General features: G+C 42.7%; 1 protein-coding gene and 1 pseudogene across 3 annotated transcripts in view; both read right to left on the bottom strand.

Moving 5' to 3' along the window:
* The window catches only part of EPS15 (epidermal growth factor receptor pathway substrate 15), a 105,679-nt gene extending 87,420 nt beyond the window's left edge, over positions 1–18,259 (bottom strand). For both annotated transcript variants that reach the window (XM_084787048.1, XM_084787049.1), the window contains exon 1: positions 18,073–18,259. In XM_084787048.1, coding sequence (XP_084643174.1) covers positions 18,073–18,105 — 33 coding nt within the window. In that variant the 5' untranslated portion in view covers positions 18,106–18,259. The remainder of the gene's footprint in view (positions 1–18,072) is intronic.
* On the bottom strand, positions 9,008–13,283 carry LOC311599070 (small ribosomal subunit protein uS4-like; annotated as a pseudogene). Its single transcript has 2 exons — positions 13,273–13,283; positions 9,008–10,568 (listed from the first exon to the last, which is right to left on the bottom strand). The product of its transcript is annotated as a small ribosomal subunit protein uS4-like (transcript).
* Positions 18,260–18,966: the final 707 nt, after the last annotated feature.

Raw genomic sequence — 18,966 nt, 5'->3', positions numbered from 1 at the left:
AGGAAAAGCGTAATTCTACCAGAAACCTAATATATAACAAAAGTCTGTCTAAAGCTCTCTTCAAAATGTTCATCCTCTACCCAAGTATCCACGGTACTTAAAAATCAATTCAAAATGTACTTCAACAAAGTAATCAATAGAGAGAGCCAGGAATGCACTACAGTAGGAAAGCACTTGCCTAGCATATAAGAAGGCGTAATGACCACAGCACCACAACAACCAACCTGCGGTACACAAACTGGTGTACTAATGATGATCTGAGGTCATCAGATTTGAATTGCTTACACGCAGGCAGTGCCACTCGTTTCACACCCCACTTCAAAGGGCTCCTTGTTCAGCTGATGAACATAATAGCTCATCTGAAAGGCAGCCTAAGAGTAGCAATGCTCGAAAGCTCAAGTTATAGTCTGTATAGAAAAATTGAAGAATGCTCAGGACAAAGAAAGCTATCTAAGAAAGCTTAAGGGGTGACAGGAAAGCAAGAACTTAAAATTATGAAAGGAAGAAAAGAGGGTGACCCTATTAGAGATAACACACATGCACACTATTAACAAGGCTCAGCTACATCTGTACAAAATAGGAATAAGTACCAGCATGGTGGTACATGCCTGTGCACCGAGCTGAGGCCAATTTGACCTATACAGTACGACCATGTCTCAAACACACACACAAATATACCAAGGGGAAAAAAGAAGTTATGAGCAAGAGATAACAGTGTAACATTTTGTAGAAGACAATATATAAAGGGCATCATCTATCTATCTGCCATAGCAGACACTGTGTTTATTCATTAAAGAAGTGAGGGGGGAAGGAGACAAACTCAGTAGTGGTTGGTGTGTGTGTGTGTGTGTGTGTGTGTGTGTGTGTGTGTGTGTGTGTAAGTAAGATCTAACAGTACTTACTAAAAGGTGAGGGAGAAAAACAACATGCACAGTATGGAATATCAATATATAATCAAGATAAACTATGTGTATACCAAGCATGTCCATATATCCTGTAGTTTCTGCTTCTCCAGAAAAAAATGCTTTTTTGTTTTGTTGGTTTTTGTAGGGCAGAGTTTCTCTGTTTAATAGCTCTGGCTGTCCTGGAACTTGCTTTGTAGACCAAGCTGGCTTTGAACTCAGATCTGCCTGCCTCTGTCCCCCCAGTGCTGGGATCAGAGTTTACTTGTCAGAGGATTGGGTACCAACTCTGGCTTTCCCACTCCACACCACTTTGCTTCCTAACACATCCATGGACTGCCCAGGACAGCCTTGACTCTGGCTTTCCCACTCCACACCACGTTTCTTCCTCACACGTCTATGGACTGCCCAGGACAGCCTTGACCCACAGTTTGTTGTTCTAGCAGCGCATTCAGCTCATTACTATCTCAGAAATCTCATTTTTTTTTTAAATGAACTATTAGCTGGGCATGGTGGCACACGCCTATAACTAGCACTCAGGGAGGCAGAGGCAGATGGATCTCAGTGTGTTTGAGGCCAGCCTGGTCTACAAAACAAGTCCAGGATACCCAAGGCTACAGAGAGAAACCTGTCTCAAAAAAAAAAAAAAAAAACCACCCCAAAACAAAAACAAACAAAAGCTATTATTAATCATTACACTGAAATATATTACTGTAACTCAGGATGGGCTTAGTATACTTTCACTATATACTAACTCCTAGCCAAGGTATATGCTAGTAGGCTTAGGTATTTTAACAAGTGAAACAACTGACAACGTTTGAAAGACAACTGATAATTCCATTTTGCTGCCCTGATTCCTTACAGATTCAGGAGAATACCTCCCTTTCGAGGAAAGCAAGCAGAGAAAGTAAGGAAGAAGCTTGCTGCCAAGCCTGACAACCTGTGCTCCGTGCCAGGATTCACACAGCAGAGGAAGAGAACTGACTTCTGCAAGTTGTCCTCTAACCTCTAGACGTGAGCCAGCACATGCCCCATCAATATGTAAATTATTTTAAATTTTTAAAAAAGAAAACCAACCAGACTCATTTAACAATATATCCTCAGACACAGGAACATGGATAACTTCTTCCTTAACATCTTGTAAACTAGAAATATTTGCCAGTGTTGCTGTTAGCTATTTGGTGGAACAGCTAGACAAGCAGTGTGTGCCGTGATACAGAAGATGCACTTGGCTGCCAGCTACGTCAGTGGGAAAACAGATTAGGAACACATCAACAGTGTACAAGGAGTCAATAGTCTGAAAGTTTGCCAGTTGTTTTCCTATTCTTTTTAAGTATAGTTGTGACAACCTGTTCTGCTGTTTGGTAACCATTTTTTAATTACCTACTATAAGCCTTTTTAGGAGCAATGAGCTAGGAAAGAAAATGATGTTTAGCACAGAACTAAGTACTTTATTTTCATTTCCCAATCAAAACTAGTTTCATTCTCATTATATAAGTATTCTTGTTCAAAGGATCTTCAGAGAATATACAGTGCTATTGAGAATGTAAAAAAATTGCTCATAATCCTATTTTCCAGAGCCAGTCTCTATGATCACTTTAGTCATTTCTATCATATTTTCTCTGTGTTCATGATGTGTGCTTTTTTTAACATATAAAAAGTGATTTATAGTCTAGCAATAATGACAAGAACTTGCTTTACTGAGGCACATAAAAATATTCTTGACCCATCTTGCGTGATGAGTGACTTGGCAGTTGGATGGCTTTTTCTATTCTCTGTTACCTGTATCACACTAGTGTAGTAACCAGCACAGGGTGTACTTTACTCAGCTTAGTATACTGCTTCTTTCTTACATGGTTTTGAAGTAATTAGTGAATCTGTATTGTAATGATGAATGAAGTATGGAGCTCAGAATTTCTTCCTTCCTTCTTTGCCTGCTTTTGTTTTTTTCAAGACAGGGTTTCTCTGAGTAGCCCTGGCTGTCCTGGAACTAGCTCTGTAGACCAGGCTGGCCTTGAACTCCCAGAGACCCACCTGCCTCTGCCTCCCAAGTGCTGGGATCAAAGGTGTGTGCCACCACCACCCGTCTTGGCGCTCAGGCTTTCTTATGTATGATTTAAAGATTTCCCCTGGATACCAGTTCAGTAAAATCAACTCATTATCTTTGCTTTTTTCTTTTTTTTCATTTCTCCAGAAAAATGGGTGGGTAGATAACTTGCAGAAAACCTTCAAAACTACAATTTCAGTCAGTTATGAGCTAGCTACAAATTCACAGATACTTTCATATATACTTGTAAGTAAATTTGGAATAAACTTAAGAATTCAATTCCATTCATACCAGTATAAAAAAAGAACAGCATATTTAGGAGTAAATTTAACAACTAAATAATGGTCTCTGAAAAACTATTAAGACACTATTGAGCAAAAATTTAAAAATATAGAAATGAGAAAACATCCTGTGTTCATGGATTAGAAGTGTTAGCACTGTGTAAGGAGGCAAAACTCTTCAAACTCATCTACAAAGTCAACGCAGTTCCTTCGAGAAGCCCAGGCAATGTTCTGTAGAAACTAACAAACTGGTCCTATTTAAAGTTCATACAGAGTTTCAATAAATTCAGAATAGCCAAAATATTCCTGAGTAAAAAAAAAAGTGAAGTTAGATATCTAACACATCTCAATTTTAAAATTCACTAAAAGACAATTATTTCCCAGCTTGATATGGTGGTACATGTCCTTACTCCCAGCGCTCTGGAGGCAGAGACAGGTGAATCTCTGAGTTCAAGGCCAGCCTAGTCTACAGAGTCCAAGACAGCCAGGGATATACAGCAAAACTTTGTGTCAAAAAACAAACAAACAAACAAAGAATTATTCCTCAAGACAACAATGAACTGTACATGTTTAGACAAATAGAGATTAATAGAAAAAACTCTGAATTCAGAATAAACTCAGCCATTTATGGGATGTTGAACCACAAGCAAAAGATACCAAGAAGCAAAAAAAAAAAAAAAAAAGAAAGAAAGAAAGAAAGAAAGAAATTGGATCCTCCACATCTACATAAAAATTAACCCAAAGGAACAGTGGGGTAAGGGTGCCTAGGCCTAACAACCTAAATTCAATCCCTAGAATCCATATGGCAGAAAGAGAAAACTAACTCCCATAAGTTGTCTTTTGATACGCACGCACGCACGCAAGCGCGCTCGTGTGCGCACACACACACACACACACACACACACACACACACGCACGCACACACACACGCATACGCACACACACACCCACACACGTGCACACGCGCACATGCGCGCGCGCGCGCACACACACACACACAAATAAATGTAAAGAGAATTTTTTAAAATTAGCTAAAAATGCATCAATCAAGGAACCATATAAAACTGAAACTCTTAAAGAAAAACACATACTCAGGAGTCAGAACCAGAGGGTTCCTGTGAGTTTGAGGCCAGCTGTCTACACAATGAGTTCCATGTCAGCCATTGTTATACAGTAAGACCTATCTTTAAAGAAGTTGTATTGGAGATAAATCTTCATAATCTCCGGTGTGGCACAGGAGTCTTAAACTCCAAAAGTACAAGCGGAAAAGGGATGGTGGCACACACTGTTAACGGTAACCTAGCCCTTAGCAGCTAAAGGCAGGAGGATCAGAGGGTCAGGAGTTCAAGGTCATTCTCAGCATAAAACAAGTTCAAGACCTGCTGGGCTACATGACTTTTTGTCTCTAAAAAAGAACAAGAAAGTGACTAATGTCCACATTTGGGATGCTGAGGCAGGAGGATCATGATTTTGATGTTTTTATTCCCAATCTCAAACAATGCCCCAATTTTTTTTTCCAGACCATCTCAAAACAGTAGAGTTTGTGCAGTTTTTATTATAGGGACTTGGGGGGAAGGCCTACAAGAAAAGACTCTTAATCACCTTAGTCTAGGAATACTAATACTACCAAAATTCAAGTGTTAAGGGAAAAAATGAATCATGAAAAGCAGTGGGGATATAAAAGAGAAAACGTGCCAAGCACAAAGACAAACCAGGACATTTCAAACAAGTATGGCTCAAGCCAGTTTTAAGCTGTTCTACAGTACCAGATGGCCCAGAATCCACCCACAAGGCCATGCGTAAAGTATGCCGGGGTGGATGGGTGGGGGTGGCAGAACGCAGAGAACAGACTAAGAACAGACAAGATGCAAACTACAACAATTTAGTCTTCCTCACACTCACATTTAGTGGCAATTCCCAATGATAACTAAACTCTAATAAACTATAAATGGCCTTTGTAACCAAAATAAATATGCTTATTTGCTTTAACTTAAATCCTTCTAATCAGACTGGATATGGTGGTGCATGCCTATACATTCTGGAGGTAAGGTCAAGATTTCACATCAAGCCTGGTCTTTATAGCTGAGTAACTATAGACATGCCAACCTTTTTACTACTTTTCTATGTTTCAATTTTCTTTCACAAGTAAAGTAGTTGGTTATGGTGATACACTCCCCGCTCCCCCGTTCCGTTCCTCAACCTCCCTAATGCTGTGACCCTTTAATACAGTTCCTCAAGCTGTGGTGGCCCCCCAATCGTAACATTCTTTCATTGCTGCTTCAGAACTGTAATTCTGCTACTGTTATGAATCTTAGTGTAAATATCTGATATTCGTCCTCCACAACGGGGCTGCAACCCAAACAGTGAGACCTGCTGCTCTTCTTCTCACTCACCAGCTCATTTAGTAGTCACAGCGTGCCTAAGCTATCTCAACAGTTTACGTCTACTACACAAATAAACAGCTGAGCTGGAGATTAAACAGTGTCCAAGATCACAGAGCTGTTCAGGAGCAGAGTAGAAATATTCTATATTATTCTGTCTCTGCTTCTGAGTGTGATGGCACACACCTTTAATCTCAGCGCTCAGGAGTCAGGGTGGGCTGATCTCGTGAGTTCAAGGCTGCCCTAGTCTACTTAGTCAGATGCAGCATAAAAAAAAAATTTTTTTTTAAAGTCTACATTTGGGGCAGGAGAGATAGCTCAGCAGTTAAGAGCATTCGTTGCTTTTATAGGGGACCCAGCTTCTGTTCCAACACCCACATGGTGGTTTACAAGCATCTGTAACTTCAGTTCTCAGGAATCTGATGCCCTCATCTGACCTCCATGACCACAGAACACACATAGCACACATAAGGCAGCAAAAACACTCAGACATATAATGTTTTCTTTTTTCTTTTCTTTTCTTTGGTTTGTTTGTTTGTTTGTTTGTTTTTTCAAGACAGGGTTTCTCTGTGTATCCTTGACTATCCTAGACTGACTTTGTAGACCAGGCTAGCCTCGAACTCACAGCAATCTGCCTGCCTCTGCCTCCCAAGTGCTGGGATTAAAGGCGAGTGCAACCACGCCTGGCTTGTTTCTTAAATATATATTTAGGATTGGAGATAAAGTTCAATGGTGCAACCCTTACCTAGCACACGTTAAGACCTTGGGGTCAGTATCCAGCAATGAATGGAAAACAAAAAACAAAAAACCCTAACTGGCAAAAGCTCTGAAAGAAAGACTATGAGTTTTTGTTTTTGTTTTTCAAGACAGGGTTTTCCTGTGTATCCCTGGCTGTCCCAGAATTTTCTCTATAGATTAGGCTGGCGTCAAACTCACAGCGATCTGCCTGTGAGGTCTCTGCCTCCCAAGTGCTGGGATCAAAGGTCTATGCCACCACTGCCCAGCAAAAGGCTATAAATTTTAAACACACAACACTTAAGCAGTATAATAATAATAATAATAATAATAATAATAATAATAATAATAATAATAATAATAATAATAATTTAAACCTTCCCCATAATTAAAGAAATGACAAACTGAAATGGTGAAATCTAATTTTTATATCAAACTAACATTGATCAAAAATATACTAATATATCTAATGATCTAATATACTATATTGATAAAGCTATGAAAGAAATATATATTATTTATTTATACCATTTGACCTAATAATTACAACCACCAAAAACTAAGCCATGTAGCTAGCACCAGGCACAAGAACTTGTAAATATTTGTTGCAGTGCTACTAACAATGAAAGACTATAAACACAGAAATGCCCATCATTAGGTTGACTAAGTTAATTAAACTGAGAATATTCACACACAGGATTACCCTGAAATGTTTTAAATACTGAAGGCATGATGTAGACTACAGAAATTCCTATATCAGATAAACTAAAATTAATAATAAGGTTGTAAAAGAGCAGCTTATCAAAGTAAAATTTTTTAAGTACAGTGAGAGAGGGGGGGGGGGAGAGAGAGAAAGATCATTATAAAAAATACACATGAACAGCCAGGTTAATGGCGCACACCTTTAAGCCCAGCATTTGGGAGGCAGAGGCAAGTAGATTCTGGGAGTTCGAGACCAGCCTGCTCTACAGAGTGCATCCAGGACAGCCAAGCCTACAGAGAAACTGTGTCTCAAAATACAGCTACACAACATGGGATAAATAAGGCCTTGCAGGAGGACAGGGAGAGACAGGAAAGCAATCTAACTGTGGATGCTTGGGGCACAGTTTTACATTGTTACTGATGTCAGTTTAAGTTAATTTTTATAAAAGTGCTAAAACAGAGCTAGAGAGATGGCTAGGCAGTTAAGCGCACTGGCTGCTCTTCCACATGGTGGCTCACAACCATCTATAATGTGATCTGATTCCCTCTTCTGGCCTGCAGGTGTACATGCAGATAGAGCACTGTATACATAAATAGGTCTTTTTTTTTAAGTGCTAAATCAGTTGCTAACAGAAGGAATACACGTAACTGTTAAGTGAGTTAATTAAAAGCTATAATTAATAAAATCTTAAGTGTTTTCTCTTCCAGTCTTTTTCCTTTATACATTTAACTGAGATCAATTTTCTGAATTCAATTTTCCATTTATGTATTCAAATTATAAAATCCTTCAGACTATTTAAAGGTCCTAATAATTAAGATAACATTTTAATTTTAAAAAATATTATTGTATGAGACTGTATCAGCATATATGCCATTAGCACAAATGTGGAATTCAGAACACAATGTTACAGAAATCAGTTCTCTCCTTCCACCATGTGGGTCCTGAAAATCAAACTCAAGATAATCAGGCTTGTCAGCAAATGCTTTTACCTACATTGAACCTTCTTACTGGCTCCTGAAGAAAATGTTTGAAGAAGGCACATTTTGCCAGTGAGAATTCAATGCTTTAAAATGAAATTCTATCATATGGGTTTGTCTAATTAACATTTCCTTTTATTAATTTGTACCAATTCTGAAAATTAACTAGTATCTCTATGAAACTATTTTTCTTCTTGTTTCCAGAGTTACAATTTTATTAAACACAAAACTCACAAAGAAGCTTTTATATTTCTTTGGAACGCAAGTAAAATGCCCTAATGAACATTTAAAATGAGGCAACTGGAGATAGTATATGAGCCTGCTACTAACATTAGCTTGTAAACAAATGAAAATAAAGGAATGCACTCTTAATTATTCCTGGGAGACTACTGAACAAACCCAACTGTTCCTAATTAATTTTAACTAAAGCAATCCTTCCCAAGTGCTGAACATTCCGAACCATTTTAAGAATGACTAGATGTCTCTCGAGTAAGCAGAGGTTTCCTGAATATACTAGTTATACTCAGTATAATTAGTATAGTATAAAAAAGGGAAAACATCCTCAGTGCTCCTTTCCCATAACAGAATCTCAAATCTGTCATGTTCAGTAAAATATTCCTTTTCTGGTCATGAGAACAGGTTATGATTTTAAAACAGTACCCTGTATTTATTGTCATAATTGTTAAATTGAGCAATAAATTGATATGTTTACTAGTACATGTAGTGGTTTTTGTTGCCAGCTCCACATTGGTTTTTTTTTGTTTTGGTTTTGCTTATTTGGTTTTTCGAGACAGGGTTTCTCTGTGTAGCCTTGGCTGTTCTAAACTCACTTTGAAGACCAGGCTGGCCCTGAACTCACAGCGATCTGACTGCCTCTGCCTCCTGAGTGCTGGGATTAAAGGCGTGTGCTACCACGCCAGGCTTTGGTGTTTATTTTTAATTTACTAAAAAAATCAATGTGGCCGGGTGTGGTGGCTCAAGCCTTTAATCTCAGCACTCAGGAGGCAGAGGCAGGTGGATGACTATGAGTTGGAGGCCGGCCTGGTCTACAAAGCGAGTCCAAGACAGCCAAGGCTTAACAGTGAAACCCTGTCTCGAAAAATGAAAACAGAAACAAAAACAAAATCAAAAAAAGAAATCAAAATGACACATACCTATTAAATCAACACATAGAAGACACAAGAATTCCAAAACACCTTGGAGTAGAGAGACTAATTCTCAAAATAAATAAATAAATACCAGAGACTGACATTATGAAAGATTTTTCCCTCCAATTTCCAAACTTTCTGTAACAAAATTGTATCATTCTTAAAATTTAAAAACAACAACAAAAAAAAAAAACCAATAACTATATATCCCAGAATTCTAAAAGCTGAAGCAGGAAGATTGCAAATTCCAGGTCAGTCTAGAAAATACAAGGACACCTTGTCTCAAATAAGCACAGCATTCATATACTACTTACTGCATTTGGGGCTTTTGGGTTTGATTTGGGATTTTTGTTGTTTATCTGTGGTTTGAGTTTTGTTTAAGAGAGGGTTTTTCATATAACCCAGACTAACCATAAACTTGCTATATTAACCAAGAATGACCTTGAAATCAGGATCATCTTTCTGCCACCACACTCAACACTGAAAATTACACATGTACACCAACACACTTAGCCTTTGTTTTGTTTCCTTTTCTTCCTCTACTTTTTTGTTGTTGTTGTTTTGTTGTTGTTTTGTTTTGTTTTTTTGAGAGAGGGTTTCTCTGTGTATCCTTGGCTGGCTGTCCCGGACTCACTTTGTAGACCAGACTGGCCTTGAACTCACAGAGATCCGCCAGCCTCTAGCTCCCCAAGTGGTAAGATTATAGTAGCTGGCCACCGAGCCTGGTTTGTTTCATTTTTTTTTCCCAAGTATAAACTGTTTTATTAGTCAACTGGAAAACTAGACAATCCTCCAGTCCAGGAAGGTATAATTTAATCCTCTTCCTCATCGTCACCAGCTCCAGCACCACCCTGGCCTTTCTTGGCTCTCTTCCTCTTCACGGGGCCTGGGTGGCCCCCACCATAAGGAGAACGGAGGGAGAAGTCAGTGTGCTTCCGGGAGTCCGGCCGGGCAACGAAGGATGGGCTGCTCCTCACCTGCTGCAGACGCTGGCGGATAAACACGCCGGCATGGTGAACAGACTTGACCAGGCCCAGCTTAAAGACCTGGGTTTGCAGCCGCCTCTCCAAGAAATCCTCAATCTTTAGGCCCAGAATGTAATCCAGCTCCTTTTTGCCCTCATCCAGCACCCCAACAAGATGCCTCAGCAGAGCATTGCCTTCAAGAAGACGCCGTGGGTCCTTGTCATCCAGCGCCAGCAGCTCCCGGGTAGCCTTGTGTGTCTTGGCCAGTGTAACTTAACCCTCCACACCTCACGTTTGTTCTGGAGCCCACATTCTCTGATCAACTTGAGTTCCTGCAATTTCTCGAAGGGTCTCCGTGGGGTCACATAGGTTTTGAGACAAAGCCAACTTCTGGCAACTGGCACGTTAGCTCCTCTAGGCCTGCTGTGCCTACAAACTCACACCGGTGACAAAGAGGCTTTTTCATTTTTTTAAAGACAGGGTCTTACTCTGCTTCTAAGCCTGGCCTAGAACTCAAACACATGACTCCCCAGTCTTAGGCTGGTAGAGTACTTATTGTTTAGGGGATCATACAGTAGGTTCTTGGTTGGTTTGTTGGTTTGTTTGGGTTTTGGTTGGTTGGTTAGTTGGTTGGTTTTTTGAGACAAGGTTTCTCTGTGTAGCCTTGGTTGTCCTACACTCACTTTGTAGAGCAGGCTGGCCTTGAACTCACAGCCATCCTTCTGTCTCTGCCTCCCAGGTACTGGGATTAAAGGCGTGGGCCACCTTTATAAATCCCAGTACCCAGAAGGCAAAGACAAAAGGAGGCCATCTAAGTTGAAGGCCACCCTGGTCTACATAGTAAGCTCAGGGCCAGCCTGTACTTCACAGTAAGAACCAGTCAAGAGGTTTGCTTGTCAAACAAGCACACAAAGAAACAACAAAAAGTGGACCATGGCTTAGACCAGCAGTAGAATGCAGGACCCAACATGCACACAAAGCCCTACACACCCTAAAAAAAACTTTAAATATTAAGCTAAGAAAACATCTATTCAAACTGAACTGCTTAAGTATTTAAGATATTCATCATACTGCAGTTTGATAAAATAAAAAGCTTATAACGAAGTATAGTAATGCACCTACAACTAATCAAGGTACCGACAAAGGCACTGAAAGTCTTGGGGCCAAAGCTTCCTTCCTCTGGAGACTACCAGACCAGGCATCTTTACTCTCAACCCCCAGGAGGCAGAAACAGACAGATATCTGTGAATCTGAGGCCAGTCCCGTATACAAGCAAGTTCCAGACCAGCAAGAGCTTTGTAGGGAGATCCTGTCTCAAAAAAGAAAAAAGAGAGGAAGGAAACTTACTACCCAACTAAAACAATAAAGCATATGTTGAAAAAAAAAGAGAATTTTAAAAAGACACACATTGGACATGCTATTACATGTAGTACACAAGAAAGTATAGTGAAACAGCTTTTAGTTTACTCATCTTAGTAACAGCCTTAGATCTCAGGCAGGAACTGTGGTGTGTGCCTGTTATTTCAGCCTCTGGAAGGCTGAGGCAATGAAGATCTAGAGCTCATTGGTATGGAGTCTCAGTCAGGGGCAAATTAACAACAAGCACACGCACTTACAGACAACAAAAACTTACATAAATTACCTCTCCCATTTGTAAAATGAATTATTAAACTAACTGAAGTACTACTTGTGCTAAATAGTAAAAAAAAAAAAAAACAAAACAAAGGAGCTAGCTATGAGTAGTTATCAGTAGGGATATAGATATTAGAAAAAGAAATCGACAGTTGAAAAAATTTGTTTTCTTTTGTTTTTTGAGACAGCATCTTTGTGTATCCTTGGCTAGGCTATCCTTGGCTAGGCTATCTTGAAACTAACTATGTAGACAGGGCTGGCCCCAAACTCAAGAGGTCTGCCTGCCTCTGTTTCTACCTCCAGGGTGCTTTTAAGGCAGACAAAAGTTTAAAAAGAAGTTATGCTGGGTAGTTTAATGTCAGCTTGACACAAGCTATAGAAGACAGAACCTAAAATGAGAAAATGCCTCCATAAGCCTGGCTGCAGACAAGCCTGTAAGCTATTTTCTTAATGAGTGATTGCTGGGGGAGGGAACTAGTCCACTGTGGGTGGGGTCGCCCTTGTGCCTGGGTTCTATGCAAGCCAGTAAGCAGCACTCCTCCATGGCCTCAGTGTTTCCTGAGTAAGACAGAATTTACTAGGCCAGGGGTGGTGCACACCTTTTCCCCAGCATTCCAGAGGCTGAAGCAGACTGATTTCTGTTGAGCCCAGGCCAGCCTGCATGGTGAAAGCAAATGAAGAAACAGCCAGTGGTACAGTGGTTGCCTAGCATTCTAAGGCTCTGGACTTGATACAAAGTACTCTAAAACAAAAAGAAAGAAAAGAGAACAAAGTTTTCAAAAACAAAAAGAAAAAATAGTATTTTGTCTTTTCTTTAATCTATCAAAAAAGCAAAAATACCATTTTTCTCATTCAAATCTTTCCCATTGTTTTTCCATAACATTTTTTAAAATTTCAGCCAAGGCGGTGGTGACTCAGGCCTTTAATCTTAGCACTCAGGAGGCAGAGGCAGGAGGATCTATAAGTTTGAGGCCAGCCTGGTCTACAGAGCTGAGTTCCATGAGGAATACAAAGAAAACCCCTCTCAAAAATAAAAATAAAGTTTCATATGTGTAACTGTATTTACATCACTTCCCCACCTTTCTTCCCTCCACCCTCTCCATGTCCAGTTCCTCCCCTCAAATTCATGGTCCCTTTTTCTTTTGTTTCTCTCTCTGTCTCTCTCTGTCTCTCTCTGTCTCTCTCTCTTTCTCTCTCTCTCTCTCTCTCTCTCTCTCTCTCTCTCTCTCTCTCACACACACACACACACACACACACACACACGTATGTGAATACAACCTGCTGCATTTATTTAGTGCAGTACATAAATATGGTTTTGGGGCTGATGACTTGATAGTAGATAACCAGTTAGGTGGCTCATCCCTGGGAAGGCTAATTCTCCCTCTCACCCTCACTCATTAACTGCCTACAGCTCTGCATCTAGGAGTGGGGCTTGTTTTTCTGCTCTGTTTTGTTTTTTCAGATAGATGCTCTCTGTAGCCCAGGCTGACTTGCAACTTACTTTGTTGCCATTCTGGCCTCAAATTCATAGTATCTGATTTCTGTCTCAGGTTCCCACATGCTGGGATTAGCCTGAGCCATCATGTAAGATTTGAATTTTACTTATCAACTCAGCGGAATCCCAGCACTTAGGAAGACAAAGGTAACACAGAAGAATCCTGTCTTTAAAACAACAACAACAAATTTGAAAGGAGAAACAGTTAAGGCTGTGCAACACTAAGTAAGGTGAGAAAATCAACACATCATCAGGTATGATTTACAAAACACTAGAAAAGTATTTAATCATATTCAAACTCACCTATTAAAATTTAAGCTCTATATCTTTGTCTTTAAGCTTTAAAATTACTATTTTGTTCATACTGTATTCTAAGTGGCTAGATTAATTCTTGGAACACAGTAAATGCTCAACAGTATTTGTTGGGTTATACACACACACACACACACACACACACACACACACACACACACATTTCCACCCCACCCCCGCCCCGAGACAGGGTTTCTCTATGTAGCCTTGGCTGTCCTGGACTCACTTCGTAGACCAAGCTGGCCTCAAACTCACAGGGATCCACCTGCCTCTGCCTCCCGAGTGCTGGGATTAAAGGCGTGCACCACCATGCCTGGCAGGTAATTTTTTTTAAGATTCATTTATTTGTATTTTATGTATGTGATTGTTTTGCCTGCCAGTATATCTGCACCTCTTGAGTGCAGTGCCTGGAGAGGCCAGAGATGGGGTTGGAGCCCCTGGGGCTGGATTTGCAGATGGCTGCTACCAACCAAACAGCAAACAGGTGCTGGGAATTGACCAGGTTTTCCTGGAAGAGCAGCCAGTGCTTTTAGCCACTGTGGATCTATTTTTAAGGCTAAGAAAGCAGAGACCTGGAGATTTTACTCAATGCTGTATCTATTGGCAAAGCTGAAAATGGCACTCATAATCTAATAGTCTATCATCTCTAGAAAGTAAAACTTAATTTCAATCTTTGGGCAAGTAGAGGATTGTTTGGCAGGCATTCAAAACGGGAAGGGAAGCATACACTGAAGCATTTTTCACATTCTTCTCCAATTTGTTATTTTTGTTTAAGTGATAAAGGCCAAAAAACTAAAAAGACAACCCTAAAGCAGTATGCTACATCTAATATCTTTTTTTAAAAAAATTGCAGAAGCCAGGCATAGCAGTGCATGCCTTTAATCCTAGTACCTGGGAGCCTGGGTTAAACAGATCTCTGTTGAGTCCAGACTAGTGTGATCTATATAGGGAGTTCCAGGACAGCCAGAGCTAAGGACCCTGTCTCAAAAACAAAAATTAGTTTGCACACACACTTACTGAATGAGTGAATGAATGAATGATGAACTAATCTACTCCAAACTGATCATTACCCGAGGCAGAACCTAGCATCGGGTTACTCTTCATAACTATCAAAGAGCCCTTTAACAGTTTTGGCACAGACATGCGAGTCAGCAATCACTTTGTTCCAAATAAACAAAGGGAAAAAGATGAATTGTAAAATGTCCCTTGCTGGGACCAGTAGCACACATGCATAATCCCAGCTTCTTGGGAGACTGAGCCAGAAGGATCACTTAAGTCTAAGAACCTGAACCAGAATGGCAACATAGCCATACACTCTCTACCCTCCACATGTCTCCACCCTGAAGGATCTCTCACTTGAGTACACCTATCTCTAACTCTGCGTGTTAGAAAAATAGAAAAGAGAAACAGAAGGTAACATAAATAGATCAATAATGGATGTGAAACCAGGCTACACCATTATCTGACTTAGTTCAAGCAGTTAAAAAAATTTTTTGAACAGAAAATTTGAGGAACTGAGGAAATGGCTCAGTAGGTAAAAACACTATGTAAGCATGAGGAGCAGAGTTCAAATCCCTGGTACCCACATAAAAACACAGCATGGCTGAGCACGCCTGTAAGCCCAGCCTTGGAGAGCAGAGACAAGCAGATCTCCAGAGCACGCGGGCTAGCTGGCCCTCACAGGAACGGCAAGCTCTCGTTCACTGAGGCCTGCCTCAAGGCTGCAAGGCAGAAAGTGATACAGGAAGCTACCCGACATCCTCGTCTGGTCTCTTCATGCACTCTAACAGACATGTGCACCTGCACACTCACATGCCTGCACCACACACACACACACACACACACACACACACACACCCTTGCCCTGGCTTAACTAGTACTTGCTATGTAGCTCACACTAGTCTTAAACCATCATCAGCATTCCACCTGCTCCCAGCCTCGCAACTGCTGGCACTACAGGTATGTGCCACCTGACCCAATTAATTTAGCTTCAAAAAATTAAATATACCAGAGATAGGTCTAACTATGAATTTAAGGCCTGCCTGGTCTACGGAGTTCCAGGCTGTCAAGGCTACACAGTGTGACTGTCTCAAAATGTGCACACGTGCCCCCCCCCATACACGTAAAAGCCAGGGTCTGGAGAGACAGCTCAGCTCAAGTTAACAGGACTTGTGGCTCTTGCAGAGAACCCAGGTCCAGTCCCCAGTACTCCCATGGAGGTTTGTAGCCATCCATCACTCTAGCTGCAGGGAATCTGACACCCTCTTCTAACTTCTATGGGCACCAGACATGCATGTGGTATACATATATACACTCAGGCAAAACACTCATATATAATTAATCAGTTAATTAATAACTGTATCTAAGAACCACAAATTTACTAAGTTTTGAAGTCAGAAACACATTAGCAAATATTTTAAAAACTGATGGGTTTTTTTTTCTGTGCCTTCAGACTATAATCTCCCTGCATCTTGGTATTTTAATGTCAGAATATTCTAATTTGGCTTATTTGAATTATCAATTTAAGTTTAAACATGAGATACTAAAGGATAACTCCCCTTATTGATTCAGCACTTCCTCTGGATACATGTTAACACCTAAGTATATAACCACAAAAACATATGTAAATTATGAAAGTGACTATAAAACTGAGAGCCTGAAGCAAATTTCCAGAGATGAATGATAGTAAACAGAAACTAAAAACACAGTATGATCCAAGGAGAAAATAAAGTAGGCGCACAACCAAGAAGCAATTCTACAGAAGTCTTCAAGGGAACAAAATCTTTAAGAGGGGGGAAAAACTGCAGGAATTGGCCAAAAGAGTCAGAATACAAGAGCCTGCCAACAGAGATCATGTTTAAGGACGGTCACTAACTAGACTCAGAAAGTCAACACCCAAAAGTCAATGTTTCCATTCCCCGCATTTGACTTTCAGAAGGACCCTTCATGACCAAGACAAGGCCAGTTAAAGGCTCCATCGGCACAGTTCTTCTCTGTTATCTGCCAGTCAAAACACAATGACCCACAGGAAATAAATTTGAAAGTGTAAAATAAAGTTTATGAGGCTATTCCTGCAGGCTGAAACTCTTTTACCCAAGGGTGTGTGTGTACATATAATGCGCACACACGTGTAGAGTATGTATAAAATCCCTTTTGCTGGAGACGTGGCTCAGTTGGTAGAGGGCCTGGGTTTGATCCCTGGCAATAAACTTCCCATAGTGGTACAGTCCACAATCCCAGCACTTGGGAAATGGGTACAGAAAGGATCCAAAGTTCAAGGCCATTCCTGACTACAAGGCCAGCCTGGTCTACAAGACCCTGTCTCAAAATAATTAATAAAATGTCCGTCCTGGTTCCTGGGGAAAATACATTTCTCTCAATCCCAAAGTGCTAGGAAAGAAACACCTCACAACCCAGAAAGAATCTAGTGCCCAAACAAGCCCTACCTTAGGGTAATGCCTTAGCTTAAATTAAAGTACAGGCAAATAAATGTAGGCCAAGGAGACAAGATGGCAGGGAGCTATCTCAAGGTAGGCTGTAAAAGGCTGAGGTGGGCTCAGGCCGGGGTGTACACAGACAGCCACCAGCTCTGGGGAGAACAAACTTCTGCATAGTCAAGAAGGAAGGGACAGGCAGGTGTGTGGTACCTCATCCTAGTGGCTGTCGTGAGGTGACTACACTTGGTTTTACAGAAACAGAGAATTGGGGCTTCCTGAGTGAAGAATGTTTAGAGGCTACCTATGAAACTCGAGGACAGGGCACTGAAGGAAGAGAAAACGTAATTTAAAAAAAAAAAAAAAAAGATAGAAGAGAGCCCTCGAGAACAGCGTTTGGTAGGGATCTTCCCCAGGGCAAAGTTATCACCCGGTGGTTCCCAGCACCGAGGCGGACAGAGGCGCCCCACCTGCTGAAGGCTGGCGCTGTTACGGGGCTAAGACGGCGACCAGAGACTGCCCGTCGCGGGTGGGAAAGTCTGCGCGGGGATCCGGGCAAAAGTTAACCTGCCCGGGAGGGAAAGGAGCGAGTAGGGCTAGTGCCAGCGCAGGATGCGACTTCAGGCTCACTGGAGGGAACTGGGGGGGGGGGGGGGGGGGGACTCATCTCCGGCCGGGGCGGACCCTGCGCCGCCAAAGTCGAGCCTCGCACCACCACGGGCGCCGCCGCCCCGCGCGAGCCCTCCGGGAGCTCACCTGGCCGCCGTCAGGCCCGCAGCAGAAACTTCCCGAGCGGGTGAGCGCTGACCGGACCCGCGGCGGGGGCGGCGGCCCGGGTGAGAGCCGCGCGGGGCGGAGCCGAGAGCCCGGCGAGCCGGGGCGGGGGCGCGGCGGCCACCGCTCGGGGCTCCGGCTCGGGATGGCGCCCCGCCGTCCTCGCACGCGCTCCCGCCGTGCCGCCCGAGGGCAGCCGCCGCGCCAGCGCCCCAGAGCCGGGTTGGGGAGGGAGGGCCGGGGAACCCCAGCGGGCCCAGCCGGGCCGGCCGGCGGGCGGCGTTACCTGTGTCAGGGAGAGCTGGGCTGCCGCAGCCATGGTGTTTCCATCATGCACGGGAGGGGAAGGAAGGACTGGCGGACGGGGGGGGCCCCCGGGGCGGGAAGGAGGCGGAGGGACAGGCCGTAGGCGAGGCCAGCGGCCGGGCGGCTCCCCGAACTTCGACAACTTCCCTCCTCACGCCGCCCCGCCCCGCCCAGCTCCGCCCCGCCCCGCCGGCTCCACAGGCCCAGGCGGCGCGCAAAGCCCGGCGCGGGAGTCTGAGTCGGGGAACCAGGCCCTGACCCCGGCTGCCCTGGAAAACCCGGTGCGGATGAAACACTGGGGCGGACGGGCGGCGGAGGCGGCGCCGAGGAGACCTGAGAAGTTTAGGCAGGACAGGGATCTTCTTTCTGGGCTGCTATTTCTGAAAAGTGCGCGCGGGCGGGGGGTGGGGGGGTGGGGGGGAGGACACGTGGGGGTGGGGCGGTGAGTGGACGCGGGGCGGGGGGGGGGGGGGCTGGGGGACAATATACCCACGTCCTGGCGGGTTGTGGGAACTGAAAGGGTAATGGTACTAAGTAATGATAGTAATGGTTTAGTAATAATAATATTAAATAATACTGACTTATATGTGATTTGCTCTGCACTAAATGCTCTATTTTGGGGGTTTTGTTTGTTTTTTGAGACACAGTCTCTCTATATAGCCTTGGCTGTCCTAAAGTTCACTATATAGACCAGGCTGGCCTCAAACTCACAGAGATCCACCTGCCTCTGCCTCCAGAGTGCTAGGATTAAAGGGGTGCACCTCCCCCAGGCCTAAATCCTTTTTTTTTTTTTTAACTGCATGAAACCTCTTACCTGAAGTCAAACAGTTAACTAGAAAGCCAAGTTACAGTTTAACTCATAAACCTTTCCACC

This window comes from Acomys minous, assembly GCF_964271855.1.
Source record: "Acomys minous genome assembly, chromosome: 6".
Classification (NCBI taxonomy): domain Eukaryota; kingdom Metazoa; phylum Chordata; class Mammalia; order Rodentia; family Muridae; genus Acomys; species Acomys minous.
Note: the sequence above shows the minus strand (reverse complement) of the source record. Positions and strands in the feature narration are given on the sequence as shown.